An 18,071-nucleotide genomic window follows, 5' to 3' on the forward strand; every position below is an offset into this window, starting at 1 on the left:
TATTTATTTTTTATTTTTTTATTTCTATTTTTCATTTGTTGTTAAAGAAGACTAATGGTCCCCGTGAAACATCTGTCAATGCTTTTCAGAAGCATTCATGCTTAAGCTATTGACTTGTTTTTACGGCAGATTTCTGCCAAAGAAAATATTTTTTTTTTAGTGTATTTGTTCAAGCTGTTTAAAATTCTCTTACCTAACCAACAAATAGTGGTTCAAAACGTATTGTTTTGACTGATTGTGCAGTAAGGTCTCCAATAAATTGGGCAAAACACTGTTGAACACCATTTATTAACTTCTGACAGCACATTATGTACTCCTAGTTTAATCATAATAAAGTTTGATTCTTAATGCGTGACCGCTGTATTTAAACAGCAGAGGGAAAAGCAACTATTTAGGTCTGTTTTAAGTTTTCAAAGTGCATAATTAAAGGGTAAATATGGTAAAGATCTAATTTTATTGTGATGGGTCAATCACTTCATATGGTATTAAGTGTGAAAAGGTGGTTTAGGTATTTGAATCACACATTAAAAAGATACTTTGTGATACATTCATGTATCAGCCACTGGTTCTATTGTGAGGAGCAATTGCATGAAGACCCTGTGGATCTTGTATACATGATAGTGGTCCTCAAGCATAATTGGGCCATATATGCAAACAGGACATATGTAAAGTTATGCAGAGCAACAGTTTACGTTTTTTGTAACGTAGAGATGAATGACTGAGCACACAGGTTCACTATCAAGATAGATGAAATGCAGAGATAGTGACACCCACTGCGAAGGAATGTTTTCATACTGGAGTTGTGTGAAGAACAACTGAGGAATTGTCACAGCTTCTGCAGTATGATTTCAGCCATAAGCAGCATGATACAGGAACACATTTACTATAATGCACACTGTAAATGATAAGAAATGCTTGCTTGTCCATTTTTGGTATGTGTTATTTATTGGTACCTTAATTTAAATTATGCATTCAGGAATCATATTAATGAGGGGTTTCAATGGCTTTGCAGCCCAATTCAATGTATTTTAAACTGCATTTTCAATTCACTTTACCAGTAGAAGCCAAGTTTGCATGATTATCTCCACTTTTAGATTTTAAATCAAATAATAATTAAAAAAAATATCTTATATATTTGTACTTTGATTTTGTATTTATTATAAGTCAACATGTGTTGTTTTATTAAAAATGCAAATTTAATTCAGTCTGAAGCTGCTGTAAACCTCACATGTATACAGCATTAGAGCACTGACCTAAGTACTGTAAATACTGTAATACTGTAAATTTCATGTTTTCTAGCTAGAAGATTAATATGGTGGCTCATTAACCTTTCACCACTTATTATACTTAACATGTGAAGGACTGTGAATAATAAAAATGGTACACTCAAAATAATTTAAGCCTATTTTCTTTTTTATGTTCTAATGCTAGTATTAGCATTAGTGCTATTTTATTTTCAAATTTTTAAATGTCAAATTAAAATTTTAAATATAGTTTTTATATTTGTTTTTAATAAAATTTTCTTAAAGATTTCTCAATTCAATTTGATGGAAATTTGTTTTTAAATTTAAGAGCATAAATATTAAAAAATATTTTTGAGTGGACATGCACAGATTGTAATCTCGAAATATATATATATATATATATATATATATATATATATATATATATATATATATATATATATATATAAGCAAAATAGACAAATTTAAGCACATTTTTTGAGCATTGCATTTATACTTTGAATATGTCTTTATTTGTGCATTGTAATGTATTCTATTTTCCAGAAAGTTGTGTAAAACTCTTAAATCGTGATAGTTTTTTTTTTTGTTTTTTTTGTTTACAATTATGATATAATTAGTTGATGGCAATGTTATAGACGCTACACTGTCAAAGCAGTCTCACTCAGTTCTTCAAAACAACAATTTTGCAAAGTTTTCGGGAATCAAAGTTTTTGGGTTGTCATGAAAGAGATCCGTTAAACCTGTTACAAGATATAATTTAATGAACCACCCACAGTAACATGATTTCTGATATTTAAAATGTTTATTGGCTTCTATTGCTAATTTTTACATAACTTCAACTGTGGTAAAATAATGTACATGTTAATGCTCTAATGTCTTCCCTTGTCAGATTAAATAATGATTATTTAATCATTCTCAGACATATTTGACCATAAACACAAGTTTATGTTTTATTTTGCCAGAGTGGAATTAAATACACTGCATGGGAGCACCATTCTCAGCACAATGGATTTCACATCAAAATTATTTTTTATATATTTTTAGAAAAATTACCTTTAAAAAGGAGACATTTAATTGACAATCTGGAATCTTGGATACCAGCAAACCAACAGACCAATACAGATCTTGTGAGATGCATTTAGACTTCAGCCCCTGGTCCTCACTCTCCTTTTGGGCCTAAATTCGGGTGTTAAGGCAGCATTTTGTCTACATATCCTTTAACCGCCATCTAAAGATAGTGGAAGATTTGAAGGAAGGCAGTTGGGACCAATTAAGCTGTCTATCAATCACATGAAGTAGAAATCCCTTTAATGCTTGAAACATGATCACACATAGAACCAACATAAGATATGTGAAGCATTACCAAAAGAAGTTTTAAATTGTGAACAATGAGAACTAATCTGTTAAAAGGTATGAAAATTGTATTAATGTTGTGATTGGCTCAGATCTGTGGGGACTCAAGTCTTCAACCCCATTACAAAGACAAGGCTAACCCATTGTACCAAGTATTAAAACTGACATAAAATTATAGCTAGTCTGAGGAAGGAATTCACCTCCAAACAAACATAAAGCAACCAAAAATGGAATAAAACAAATCTCTCAAACAGAAGAGTGTGGCAAGAGTTGAGTGTTGCTCACCCTTCTCCTCCAGTCAAGTGAAAGAGCAGGGTGGTGAACTCATTTGGATATGATTAATTAAGTTTTTAAAGCACTGGGGGGAATAGTGTAGATAAAAGCTCTTTTGCACAATCAGAAACCGAATGAGTTTAACAAGGATCCTTGCACAGATGGGACCTTTCTTCTCCATTAAGTTAATTACACAATAAAATGAAGACTCCATCTACCACTTTCTTATACTTTTTTCACTTTTTTTTAACATGCATTAAAATGACAAAGAATTACTGAACACCTGATTGCCACAAATATTATAGACTTAATCACTGCTGTTAAAATCAGTGCTTTTATCACATTTATGGCAAGTGAAATTTAGAAATTTCAAGCATTAGGTAAATTTGGTGCATTCTTTAAGGGATTATTCACCTGAAAATGAAAATTCAGCTCATTATGTTAGGACTGTCTTTCTTCCAAGGAACACAAAAGGAGATGCTAGGCAGAAAGTTATGGACTGCCAGCCTCAGTCCCTATTTACTTTAATTGCATCTTTTTCCATTCATTGAAAGTGAATAGGGACTGAACATTCACATTCTACCTAACATCTTTTGCATTCCACAGACAAAAAGAAAATCATACAGGTTTGGAATGCCACACAGGTGAGTAATTAATCACAGAATTTTCCCTTTTGGGTGAACTATTCCTTTCATAGCCAAAGTTATTCAAAGCCCTCTAGACCTCATAATGGCTTTGCAAAAACAAGGGAAACCTTCATACTGAAACAGAAAATTATGGTTCTGAGCCAACTGCTTGCATAAATATTTGTAAAGGTCGAACAACAGGCTTTTCAGTGCCAATATCGATATCCAGAGAGCAAAATGACAGATTGTCGATATAATATTACTATAATAAAACACTTATTCTTATATTTAATTCATTTATTAAGAAAAACAACAAGGGAAAGCTACTACATCTGTTAACCAAGCCAAGCAAGCAGAGTTAGATGTCAGTATTTCCAAAATGGTCATATTGGCTGATATTGTCAATCATTAAATAATTATATCTGAAATATGAAAAATATATATAAAAACATTTTTTAAATAAAAAAATTAACCAATATTCTCTTACATACCGACAAAATTAAATGAACAATAAATAAAGAACATTGTTACATACATTTTTTTTTTTTTTTTTTTTTTAACAATTAATCTGTAGCAAAAGAGATGGCACTGATGGCATGTGCACGTTCCTCCTAATAAACTGAACATTCAACTAAATAGCTTATCTATATTTAAAATAATCACAATATTATTAAATAAATAAATAATATCTGTCTTCGTGACCGTGAGTCCGTTTGTCTCATTCAGATAATCTGACAAGTGACGCTTAATTTATCGAATGACTGGAAATAACATTGTGCAATGGGGCTGTTACTCCTCCATCGTTAATCACGTGCAACCACGTCTCTCTCTCTCTCTCTCTCTCTCTCTCTCTCTCTCTCTCTCTCTCTCTCTCTCTCTCTCTCTCTCTCTCTCTCTATAGGACCATCAACAAAGAGACAGTAAATGATTGGAACGGGTAAACACCCAAGCACACATAGTTATCAACAGAGACAAAACCAGCTGGACATCATGCAGGTAAGATGCTGTTTACCTGAAAATATTGAAAAGAAAATATTTCGATGTGTGTTAATGATCTATTATGTAGTCTACAACCGATAAAATGTAGACGTTTTAAATAAAAAATAAAAATAAAAAATAAAATAAAATAAAATAAAATAAAATAAAATAAAATAAAATAAAATAAAAATAAATTAATTAATAAAAATATGTGTTCAGATAAACAGTTTTAAAACGCAAAGAGAATAAACCTGATTCTTTCGCCAATCTATTCTTTGCCTTTTACTTTTAAGTTATTTGAAACTTTAAGCCAGTCCACACATTAGTAAATATGAATTTTCAAACGCTCTGGAATAGCTACATAATTCTTTCGTGGGAGGTTTAAAACTTTTGAAAAGCTTAACCATTAATTCATCATTTTCGACATAGTGAATTAATTGTTCTACACTCGATCACATGCAAGCTGTGCATTTTTTTTTTTTTTTTTTTTTTGGAACATAATTCCATTGTTTATCGGACCTACTTTGGCAAATAGGCTACCTGTCAAATGAATTGGTACCGTAAACTAACGACCCTTTTTTAATAAATTAGTTGATGGTTGACCCATATAACGTTTTTATTGTAGAGCCCAGTGTCGAACTCGTTTATATCAATGCTTGCTTTCTTACACTGTCTTGAATCATACTTGGGTTTCTAAGAATGTCTGAAGGCTCATTGTTCATATTAAATAATGGGGGTTGGCTCTATATCATGAAGACATAAGTGTATATGAGAGAGAGAGTGAGAGAGAGAGAGAGAGAGAGAGAGAGAGAGAGAGAGAGAGAGAGAGAGAGATTCAAAATGTATTTAAGTGTTTTTTTTTTTTTTTTTTTTGTATAGCTTCTTTCACACAACACATCGTTTCAAAGCAGCTTTACAGAAAATCATGCATTAACAGAAAATGAAACTGTAATATCTATAATGTCTTAAAGTCATCATTGTGTAGTTTGATAAAATATGATTGTGAATTGTGTTTAAAAATAAGTAATTAAATAATAATTGTATTTAGAACCCCAGTGAGCAAGCCGAAGGCGACTGTGGCAAGGAACACAAAACTCCATAAGATGTTGATTAATGGAGAAAAATAACCTTGGGAGAAACCAGGCTCACTGTGGGGGCCAGTTCCCCTCTGGCTAACATCATGAATATAATGCCTATATTACTTATGTATAGTGCAATCATGTTTTAAAATTATTAAACTAAGTAAGTGTTCAGGGTCAGTGTATAAACAAAGATTTTGTATGAACTGTAAGATTAATGACTAATGTCTTTGAAGTCCATCCTGGATTAACTGCAGAAGTTCACATAGATGCAATTGTTCTTTGTTAGTTGGCTGATAAATGATAGTCTATGTATTCCATTTCAAGAGTGTAGTCCATCATTAGACCGAGGTGATGCAGGCAGAGATCAGTTAGGTGCATCGCAGTTCAACCGGCCGGTAATTTCGGTGAGGTCTATCCTAAGTCCAAGGTTCAGGCAATGGCATATGAAGCATCCCATGTCTTATGGTTGGAGTTGGCATCAGTTCATTCTCTGAAGTCCATCGTAATAGACTGAAGTGATGTTTGGCTGGCACCGGCTGCTATTGGTCGTCATCACTCAGAGACACGTAGCAGTGGAGTCCAACACGAAGCAGGAATGGAGCTGGATCCAGCCGGTTCTGGTGACCTCAGGATAGGAGTCCTGAGGTTGAGACAGGGAAACAAATAGAATAATAATAGCATAGATGCCATTTAATTTATTGCAGAGTTATAGATCATGATCAATATTTCTGGTTTCTGGTTCCGGCAGACCTAACTAAAGCAGCCTAATTGTGAGTTGAAGGATAAATTAGGTGTATGTCTGGCTAAATAGATGAGTCTTTAGTCTAGACTTAAACTGAGTGAGTGTGTCTGCATCTTGAACAGTGTTAGGGAGACTATTCCATAGTTTAGGAGCCAAATATGAAAAGGATCTACCTCCTTTTGTGGATTTTGATATTCTAGGAACTATTAACAGGCCAGAATTTTGCAATCGTAATGAACGTGATGGAATATAGCGTGGTAGAAGGTCACTTAAGTACTGCGGAGCTAGACCATTCAAAGCTTTGTATGTAGTTCACAGAATTTTAAAATTAATACAAAATTTAACAGGTAGCCAATGTAATGACGATAAAATGGGGCTAATATGATCATATTTCTTGGTTCTAGTCAGCACTCTGGCTGCTGCATTTTGAACCAATTAAAGTTTATTTATTGATCTTGCTGGACATCCTCCCAGTATTTGTCTTGGGAAGAACCCTAAGCCATTTTCATCTACCAAGTTTGTTGGATAGTGACTTCTTATAACCAGTAATCTGATTATTGTGGAACAGTATGCCTTTCTTTAGACTACTTTAGAGCAGTCTGTGTCAAGAATTTGAAATCCTGCCCTTCATGTCCCTTGGCTAACATAATTGAAGAGCTTTTGGAGGAAATGGGGAAAAGGGTCATATTATATTTTAATATCTCTTCCAGATTTCGTTCGTTCAATAGGTTTTGCTTTTGGACTTTATCACATTGTTTTCTATACCTCTCAAAATCATCATTATGACTAAAATATACTGTATATAAATTCTAAATTAATCATTTTATCCAGATTTGTTTTTAATATTTTACATTAAAACTTTGCATATTCCTGGCATTCTGGTGTTATTTGTGCTATATACAAGTTCTCTCTCATACATTATATCATAGAAAACAAAGAACATAAACAATTACACAAACACAGGTATTCACAGATGACCTACAACAACAATGGTGGCACAGCTTATGTAATAGTTGGCAAAGGAACTGTGCATTCAAATGTTTGTTGTCTGATACTGTCCTTTTTGCTTGACACTTCGTGACAGTTTATAGATTGCCTTTCACTGAAGAATTGTTGCTCCTGGAACATCCAGTAACCAATAATTGGTGTGGAGTTAGCAGAGATATTTGCTTCTCCTATTTGCAAGAAGATGTTGAAACCAGAGGTGCAAGTATATTTAAGACTTGAAATCCCTTTGTACCTTGTTATTTTTAAAAATCCAACTGCAACACATGAGATGTAGGCTATTTTGAAAATGAGCCAGATTTGTACTTCCTATGTCTATTTTTATCTATTTTGACCATTGGCATGTTTATTTAAAGCAAGTAGTGTATAATATTTCAATGTGTTGCATACATCAAGTAGAAAGTACAGTATACTGTTGGCACATTTCTGCCAACTCTTTGACATCCTCATCCTTTTGATCATTATACCTAGAAAAAGAAGGAGATTGGTTTCCTCTGCAGTTTCTGAAAATTGAGATGCAGCTTTAGACTATATAGGGGCCTCACAGTCTTAACTGATTCAATTTAATATTGGCTCTGCATGCAGGCAGAGGGAAGAAACTGTAATGAGATTCAAACACAACATAACTGTGACTATTATTTAATAATTCAATGAACATTTTGCCCAACCCTAAATAAGAAAATTTCTTACTAGAACATTTCTTAATAGAATCTGAGAAGCTCCCAAATTACAGAGTCTAGTGGGACTGAAAGCATATGTGTGCACATTTTGGAAGCGTAAAAACAAAGTATCTTGAGGACATATTATTTTTGTTAGCTTTTTAACTCAGCATTCATCTAACTTTGGTTCCAAACATCCATGTACTGTATAAACTGATTTTCTGTTTTTGCTTTCCTCTGTATTCATTTGCTGTGCTTAGTTTGGAGACATTTAGGAATCGGCTGTCATAACTCAGTGCGGATTTCTCCACTGTTTCTCCGTTTACTTTATACTGTCGGGTGTTTTGCCCTTTCATTTGTTTTTTCTTGCAAGCCTACTTTAGCTGAAACATTTGCTCAGCCAGTGCCACTCTAGATCCTGCTCAGCAACATGTGCTCTACAATATGTACAGATAGTGTTGCTCAAAAATCTACTTAGCTGCTCCAGATCCTGTACGGCTATTGATGATCTAGAATCAGCTCAGTACTAGCTGCTCTAGAATAGGTTCCGAAAGTGCTGCTCTAGATTGTGCTCAACTAGTGTTACTCTAGATCAGAGATGGGCAGCTTTGAAGGGGGCGAGGACCAACATTTTTTCTCCATTCTACCAAGGGGCTGGATTACAAATCTGCACTCTAACAATGTTCACCCTTTTACTCAATTTCCTCATTATTGTGGGTAATCTTTGCACATCTAATGCAATGTTCTTTTAAAGATTTTGTTACCTATATTAATTTTTTTATTTAACAATATTTATAAAAACTAATATAATTATTTTGTTACTTGCATTTTTACTAAAACATGCCGTTCACATGTACAAATTCATGTTCAATTGACAAGCAATATACTCCAGACTTACATTTTCAAGAAAATTGATCTCATTTACATTGTCTACATTTGCAACAGACAAACACACAAATGAACAGACAACATTTTCAACCCCACCTCATAAACCAGCTTATAGGTATTAGTTAAAATCTAAATATTATTATCAATAACAATACTTGATACAAGAACATAACATTTCAGTGCATTGATACAAAACATTTTAGCACCACAATATACACGCACGGACGGAAGAGTCCCGTGCATCAGAGAACATTCTTACTATTCGCAAGACTTTTCAACAATCAGTCAGGCATCTCAATTGCGCATTTCTTCAAAGTTTCTCCCTCTTACAACAACTCCCCCCACCCCCCGCTGAACAACTTTTGGGCATGAAAAATGAAAGGGAGGGTAGGGGGGCCCTTGGAGATAATTGGCCCCAGGCCTTTGCAAGTCATAATCCGTCCCTGCGCACTGTCACGGCTTTTGTAAAAACTTTGGATGCCTTTTACCCTTGTATTTTATTTACCCTTTACATCTGTGAGGAGAGCAGCTCTGATGTATGTATCTCTCATACTGTATGCCTCTTTGATCACTTGATCAATGGTGTATTTGCGAATCAAATTGAAATCTTTAATGACAGATTTCATATCCAGGCAAACAAAAGACATGGGTTCCACCTGCATACATTAACAATAGCGCGCACTATGTCGCTGTCAAGCTGAGGTAAAATTGAGCTCAGTTTACCTTATAAATGATGAGCAAGTGTAAGATGTTGCATGCTAGAATCCAAGAGTGATCAGCAGGTCTGCTAAGAACAAGCGACCTCTTCTGGTCAATAGTTGTAATAACATCATAAACTGAATGCAATCTTTACATAATCCCTTTTTCAAATAAATAAAATCAATCCTCGGTCTTGTGCGACGGGCCATATTCAACGATACAGAGGGCCGTATGCAGCCCAAGGGCCGCCAGTTGCCCATCTCTGGTCTAGATCAGTGGCGGCCTTAAGCATCTGGGGGCCCGTTTCAAGAGCTAATGTGGGGCCCTACCCCCCATACATTTTTTTTTAAACATAAATGAGAGAAAAAAGCAAAGATTAAAGTTTTCATCAATATGGTATATTTTCAATGTTGCAGCACCCCAAAGAAGCTCAGACTCCACTGTTGATTTTGCAGCATCTACAATGACTAGGTTTAGACTGTGGCTGGCACATGGCATGAACAGTGCTTTTTTGTTAATATCCAGCACCCTCTTCTGCACCCCATTATTTTTCCCCCACACATTGCTCCCATTATCATATGCCTGCCCCATGCATTTTGAGATATCCAATCCTAACTTCTCCATATGCTTCAAGAAGTCATCTGTTAGGCCTGCACCTGATGTGTCAAGCACTGGTCAGAAACCAACAAAATGCTCGCAAACATTAGCCCCGAAACTGACTTGGCATTTGAGAATGTGCAGTGTCACAGAGAGCTGCCCTATGTGTGCAGCATCAGTGGTGCAGTCCATTATCACAGAGAAGTAATTTGATTTTGTTTTACCCTCTTTATTATTGCTTCCAGTGTCTTGTCTCCAATAAGTGTGTTTAGCTCATTTTGTATGGTTTTCCCCATGTAGTGGTCAGCAATCTCTTTTTTCTCTGCTCATCTGATGCGTTCGCTCATCACTGGGTTGAACTTGGCAAGCAGCTCCACCAGACCTAGAAAGTTCCCATTATTTGGTTCATGTAGTGTGGAATTGTGCCCACGGAAAGCAAGGTTTCATTCTGCAAGGTGACAGACTATGGCAATGAACCTCTTCATGACATCATCCCAATGTTTTTTTTCCAGAATCTGCATTTCTTGGTAAGTGCTGTCAATGGCACTGTGCGTTCTCAAGTGCATTTCCAGCACGCGCTAGCTATCCATGTTAGCACGGTGTGCATTTGACTTCTCATGATCCTGGAGTGTAAGAGTGAGTCGCTCCCACATTCTGAATCCTCCGCAGGTGAGACTTTGACTTTGCTTGCCAAATAGGGTACAGTAGAAACAGAAGACTGAATCGGATGATTGTGAGTACACTAACCATGACCCACGAATGGTTTCTCCATTTTTCATCTTCATAAAATATCTGTCCTTGGTAAAACGACGGTGTGATTGGCTCTGCGGACCTATCATTATCGATCTGTTGGTCACTGGTAATATGCGCTGGCCAACATGCTGGATCAGTCTCTGTGAATGCTAGTAGGGCCTTCTCCCTGTCTGGAGTGCTGGTGGTGGCATCTCCATCACCTGTCTTAGTTGTAGAATTGTCATCATGTGGTGCTTGTTCATCAAACAATAAAGTTTGGTAATCATTATCCCCACCATCTGTTTGAGTAGAAGGGTTCTCATTTCCATTGTTTTTCTGATTAGTATCATCTCCCGTATCGCTAGCCCCAGTTGTTTGGCAAGCATGCTGTGTCGGACCGCCGCTTGTTTGGCTAGCATGCTGTAAAAGGCCTACCGATGACTGCACAGGTTTCAGATGCTGAACCAAAGAAAGAGGTCACGTTTTTCAGCACCACTAGTATAGGTGCGTTTAGTTTTCCTCTCACAAGTAAGGTCCTTGCTAGCTGTTGTATTGGACAGCCAGGTCAAGTTCAGTGATTGCTCAGATATCAGCCGAGCACCTACTAGTGGTTGAAGCTGTGTACAGTGTGTCATCTTTGAATAAAGTTATCACAGCTCACCAGTCAGCCATCAAGGCCACAATATAGCTATATATATATATATATATATATATATATATATATATATATATATATATATATATATATATATACAGTATATAATTTTTTAAGTGGGTGAATTATTCAATTCTGGCATGTCAGTTGGGGGCCCTTTGGAGGGCGGGGTCCATTTCAGTTGAAACGGGTGAAACATAGCTAAGGCTGTTTGCTAAAAGGGCACTGCTGCAGGAGGGGATGACACTCGAAAGCTCATTCCAAACGAAATAGAAAATGAATGGGCCCTTCCACAAGAGGAAGGACACATTTATGCAGTAATTCCGTGTTCCCTTCAGTGTACCCACTTCAAGGGCTCCTCGGAGGGAGTAAGGCATGGAGAATCACTGGCGATTGGAATCTGTCCCCAATCTGCTGTAGCTCTCGCTGTTAAAGCACCTACGCTTATTTTCTTCAATATGCCCACGATTTACAAACAAACCTCATAATAACACATTATTACTGTAACAGATTAAAGTCTGAATTGAAGTTAAGGCTATAGGGATGTTGCATTTATGTGTGTGTAATACATGTTGTCATTTGGGACTTGCCGTTGGCATGACAGGGATGGGCATGCGCATGAGGTTACTGTTGGTCCCTGCAGGACATGTGGTTGAGATGTGGGAAAATTAAAAGCGTGCACCGTTTATGGAACTTCTGAGTCTCGTTTGCATTATTTTATTATTCAAAAGTGTTTAGGTGAACCCGATCCAGAAGCTCGGTTACATTGGTGGCAGCATTTTTTTTTTTTTTTTGGATAAGTTGAATTCGTGTTTTAGAGTGTTCCGGCGGGTGTTAAACTAGTTAGCATAACTTCAAAAGTTTATAGTTAAGTAGCACACGCAGTCAACAGATTTTCAATATGTGGTGCATTGTTTAATATGTCACGGGACCGTGACAGAGGCCATAGGAGCATGTGAATTTAATTGCCGCCGCCATTCTCCGGGGAGGAGAGGCAAAGCTTCATGTGCTGGGCCAGACAGTTTGAAGTAGCAGTCAAAGCGCTCACGGAAGGGAGTGGAGCCGCTTCATACAACTATGAACTGACAAGGATTTTACCTACACGTTTAAGCAACGCAGCTTTTTCTCTATGGGACAGTCTCCCTGATGCTGTTAAATCGGACTATGACACGGTGAAGGAGAAGCTAAAAGAGGCTTTTGGAAGGAGACAGTTCATGGAGCGATTCAGAGCCAGCCTATCTGCCCACCCCTGCACAGCGCGGGAGAGTTTGGAAGTGTATGCAGCAGAAATAAGCAGGCTAGTAGATGAGGCTTTTCCCGAATACAGCGACAGGGCCCAGAGGGAAGAGAAGTTTCGCTGTTTCGTGGCGGGTCTGGACCCAGTGCTAAGGACGAAATGTTATGAGCAGGGAGCAACGGACATGGAGGAGGCTGTAATAATTGCAGGTCAGTGCAAGAACGCAAGAAATGCGATTGATATGGGATATGTGAATGCTAATGTCAGACATAATTTGACTGCCGACGGGGCTGTTGCTAATGTGAACTCTGTGTCGGACATTAGTGGACTATACAGAGCAATTGATAGATTAACTGACGAGGTGAGGGGCATGAGAGTGAGCCGCAGCGGCACAGATGAGTGGAATAGAGCACGCTCCGCGTCATGTGAGTCAGGTCAGTGCTGCTGTCAGGGAAAGAAAACTGTTTATGGAGTTTAATGGTCGTAAGGAACACAATTCGACTTATAGCCCTATGAGACGAGGCAGTTATGAGTAGGAAACGAGGAAGCAGGGATTGCGCTTCATGACCCCTAGCGGTGAGGAGAGGAACTACGAGCCGGGAAACGGACTGTAGCTGATGTCGGGGCCCAAACACCAGCTGTACTACCCAGGGGCCTAAAACCTGATGACAATTCATTTGTATTGTTGGACACGGAAGCGTACACAAACACTGATGAGGGGCCACAGGTTTCATATGTGAAAGGAACAATTGAGGGCATTGAACTTCCTATTTTGATAGACTCTGGTTCTAGTATATCGCTAATAAGCTCTGATTTTCGAATATCAATCCCAGCACTTCGCATTCGACCTCTAAAGAAAGACTATATTGCGGTCTGTGCCATAAACGGACAGATGTTGGACACGCTGGGTACGCTTACTCTGACACTACAGCTGGGTACTGAAACATGGCAACACGTTTTTCATGTGGTGAGAGAAGTGACGCAGTCCATATTGTTGGGATAGGATTTTTTAGTGAAAAATCATGCCCTGCTGGACATTAGTCATGCTAAGCTGCAGTTATGGGATGTTTCCATTCCACTTCTTGCCAGCAAAGACTTTGTCCCGACATGCTGCAATGTGTCTCTGGCCACAAATATGACATTTCTCAATTGTGCCTGTTAAGATTGGTTTGCCTAGCGCGGTCCAGGGGTCTAGTGACTTTGTGGGGTATTTGGAACCTAATGTGTCTGATTCGGCCGGCCTGGTTGTGGCGCACACACTCACTAATGTGCACAATGGACTAACTAAGGCTCGGATTTTGAATCCTACTGGACAGGACATTTCTATAAAACAGGGGACGCACCTGGGCAAGTTTTATTCTGTAGCCGGTTCCGATGTTCAACCTATTAAGCTGGACCCAGGTGAAAGGGTTGTTCCTAGCCCCCATGTTGCAGCTCCTCCCATATCTTTAAGTGAGTCGCCGATTTCAACACCAGACAAAGCGAAACTCTCGATCGTGTTGCAGGAGTACAGCGACATCTTCAACTCCTCAGGGCAGAATATGGGAAAATGCACATTGGTGCAGCATTATATCAGAACAGGAGAACAGGCCCCTATTAAGCAGCGGGCATACCATACATCGCCCGAAAAGTGAGCTGAGATAGAGAGGCAAGTGGCGGGCCTGCTAGCTGATGGAATCATTGAGGAAAGCTGTAGCCCCTGGGCGTCGCCAGTCGTGTTTGTAAAAAAGAAATGTGGTGCCTGGCGTTTCTGTGTGGACTATAGACATTTGAACTGTGTCACTATCCAGGACTCCCACCCTCTGCCGCGTGTGGATGACACACTAGATGCATTAGCGGGCTCCAGATGGTTCAGCACGTTGGATTTTTCTAATGACTACTGGCAGGTGGAGGTGGCTGAGCAAGACAGAGAAAAAACGGCCTTTACTACGGGTCAGGGTCTATATCAATGGCACTCCATGCCGATGGGACTTTCCACCTCCCCCGCCACTTTTCAGCGGATGATGAAGCTAGTGCTAAGGGGGCTCCTATGGCACATTTGCATGGTGTACCTGGATGATATTTTGATTTATAGTGGAACATTTGAAGAACATTTAACCCATCTGAAAGAGGTGTTTTCTAGAATACGATCGGCAGGTTTGAAATTGAACCCCAGAAAATGTCACCTGGTCAGGGATCATGTGGAATTCTTGAGTCATGTCGTTTCGGAGAAAGGTCTTCAGCCTGACCCGAGAAACACAGAAAAGGTTAGAAATTGGCCGGTTCCACAGTCTCCCTCCGAGGTTAGAGCATTTGTGGGACTGTGTTCATACTATCAATGTTTTGTCAAGTACTTTTCAAAACATGCAGCTCCGTTGAACCAGCTGGCTGGCAAAAATGTGCCTTTTGTGTGGAGTACCGATTGTGACAACTCATTTAACTATTTGAAGGGAGTGCTGTCTTTGGCTCCCATTGTGACACTGCCGGACTTCAAAGCGCCTTTCAAAATTTACACTGATGCCTCTAAGTGGGCTGTTGGTGCTGTGCTTGCACAGGAAAAAAGTGGACTTGAGTATGTAGTGGCCTATGCCAGCCGTGCGTTGAATGCCACACAGAGACGTTGGTCCACTTTTGACTGGGAGTTATGGGCTATCGTGTGGGCAGTGAGGGAATTTAGACACTATCTTGGACTCTCCTCATTCACCATAATTACGGATCATCACCCACTCTTAGCACTACAGTGTATGTCCATTGAGGATGACCCAACGGGCTGAAGGGCTAGATGGGTCTTGGAATTGGACCCGCTGAATTGGGTCGTTGTGCACAAAAAGGGCAATCAGCACAAAAACGCTGATGCACTGTCCCGCCGTCCGGTGACACCAGACCTGGAGGACATTGAGATGGTAGTCGAAGTAGTATGGGATGTGAATGTGGTGAGTGCTGAACAATCAAATAATGACATGTCTTGTTCCGCTGATACCGCTGAGGTGGCTGACAAAGAGACTGTGACTAACTCGTCCTTCAGTGCGGACAACATAATGAGCCTGTCTGATTTATCATATGATGCAGCGATCCAGATATTGACACAGTATGGCACTGGGTAGAGCGATCACAAAGGCCTCCTAGGAGACTACTGGCAGGTACATCTCAGAGTTTATGAAAATATTGGACTGCCTCACTATTAAAAATGGACTGTTGTGTCGCTCCGTTTCCCGTCCCCTCACAGGTGACCCTGTTGCTCAAGTTGTAGTCCCTCCTGCTCTTAAATATTCTTTTGCAGCTTCACGGGGCCCCAACCGTTGCTCATTTTTCTCCAGAGCGAGTGTGGGAACGGGCGAGGCATTTTTGCTACTGGCCGTCTATGTTTAAGGACATCAAAACATGGTGCGAGCAGTGCACGGCATGCCAAACTCGTCGTAAGCCTGTCCCTATTCATCAAGCACCCATGGGTGGGTCCCTCGCAATGCGGCCTTTTGAGAGAGTTGCGATGGACATTTTAGAACTGCCAATGACAACCAAAGGAAATCGGTATGTACTGGTAGTTGAGGTTTATTTCACAAAGTTTGTTAATCTGTATGCTTTGTCTAATCAATCTGCACAGACTGTCGCACATTGCCTGTTTGAGGACTACATTTTGATACATGGCATTCCCGAAACTTTGCATTCAAATCAGGGCCGCCAGTTCGAATCTGAAGTGGTCCTGACCCTCTGTCGACTGCTAAATATAAAGAAAACACGCACCACTCCCTACCACCTGGCATCGGACGGCATGGTGGAGCATTTTAACAGGACATTCATTGATCAAATGGCTAAAATACTCTTGTCACGTGGGGGTGAATGGGACGATTATGTCAAACAGGTGGCATTTGCATACAACTCCTCACCTCATTCTAGTACCAAGTTCTCGCCATACTTCCTGGTCCATGGATGGGAACCAAGGATGCCCACTGACTGGTTACTAGCCACCCGTACACATGACTGTGACATTGCAAAGTTTCACGCTGACTTTGTATCCACTTTGCTGGCAAAGCTACAAGACACTTTCAGGAGTGCTAGAATGTACAGTGAAGTGGCGCATGATCGCCAGAAACTGTATCATGATTCAGACCTCAGACACCAGCCCTATACAGTCGGCGCCAGGGTGTGGCTCCATAACCCTGTGGAGAGCCGCATGAAGCTGGCACCCCACTGGAAGGGACCTTTTAAGATTGTGCTAGTCTTGGAGTCTGGTGGAGAGCCAGGACTGACGTACCGAATCGTTAGCCCTATGGACTCAGATGAATGAGGACAGGTGGTGCAATACAATAGGTTGAGACCTTATACATTGCCTGTTCCCACACTGTCATCTAATGAGAGACTGTCTATGGTTCCTCATTCTTTGCCTGATTCCCCTTCTAAGGAGCCTGACATGTTGGGGGGGTGAAGTGCAGTTCAGCTCAAAAGGACTTAAGTGATGTAGCTGAGGGGCCTGATAAGTTCATACCTGGTATGAGTAGGGCTGGGAAGAGGTTGAAACTTCCTGGTTGCTTGAAAGATTTTGTACTGTACTGATGTACCTGTTCATTGTTGTGAAAAAAATTGAACAAAGTGAACACTATGTATAAGTGATAATTGTGCTAGCATTTCATATGGTACTAACTGTTTTATGGTTGGACACGGGTTCGGGTATTATACATGTTAATGTGTATTGTTCTTGTTGCTGTTTTCTGTTCTATCCCTCGTTGTTTGGTAGACAAACGGGGACGTTTATTTTAGGGGGATGGGACGTACACTATATTGCCAAAAGTATTCACTCATCTGCCTTTAGACGCATATGAACTTAAGTGACATCCCATTCTTAATCCATAGGGTTTAATATGACGTCGGCCCACCCTTTGCAGCTATAACAGCTTCAACTCTTCTGGGAAGGCTTTCCACAAGGTTTAGGAGTGTGTTTATGGGAATTTTTGACCATTCTTCCAGAAGCAAATTTGTGAGGTTAGACACTGATGTTGGACGAGAAGGCCTGTCTCGCAGTCTTCGCTCTAATTCATCCCAAAGGTGCTCTATCGGGTTGAGGTCAGGACTCTGTGCAGACCAGTCAAGTTCTTCCACACCAAACTCACTCATCCATGTCTTTATGGACCTTGCTTTGTGCACTGGTGCGCAGTCATGTTGGAACAGGAAGGGGCCATCCCCAAACTGTTCCCACAAAGTTGGGAGCATGGAATTGTCCAAAATCTCTTGGTATGCTTAAGCATTCAGAGTTCCTTTTACTGGAACTAAGGGGCCAAGCCCAGCTCCTGAAAAACAACCCCACACCATAATTCCCCCTCCACCAAA

General features: G+C 39.5%; 1 protein-coding gene across 1 annotated transcript in view; it reads left to right on the forward strand.

Annotated features, from left to right (window-relative positions):
• Positions 1-4,396: 4,396 nt before the first annotated feature.
• The window catches only part of LOC127432684 (calsenilin-like), a 38,540-nt gene continuing 24,865 nt past the window's right edge, over positions 4,397-18,071 (forward strand). The window contains exon 1 of the mRNA XM_051684040.1: positions 4,397-4,492. Within this exon, the coding sequence (XP_051540000.1) occupies positions 4,421-4,492 (72 nt within the window). The 5' untranslated portion in view covers positions 4,397-4,420. The remainder of the gene's footprint in view (positions 4,493-18,071) is intronic.

This window comes from Myxocyprinus asiaticus, chromosome 42 (genome assembly GCF_019703515.2).
Source record: "Myxocyprinus asiaticus isolate MX2 ecotype Aquarium Trade chromosome 42, UBuf_Myxa_2, whole genome shotgun sequence".
NCBI classification, from domain to species: Eukaryota; Metazoa; Chordata; class Actinopteri; order Cypriniformes; family Catostomidae; genus Myxocyprinus; species Myxocyprinus asiaticus.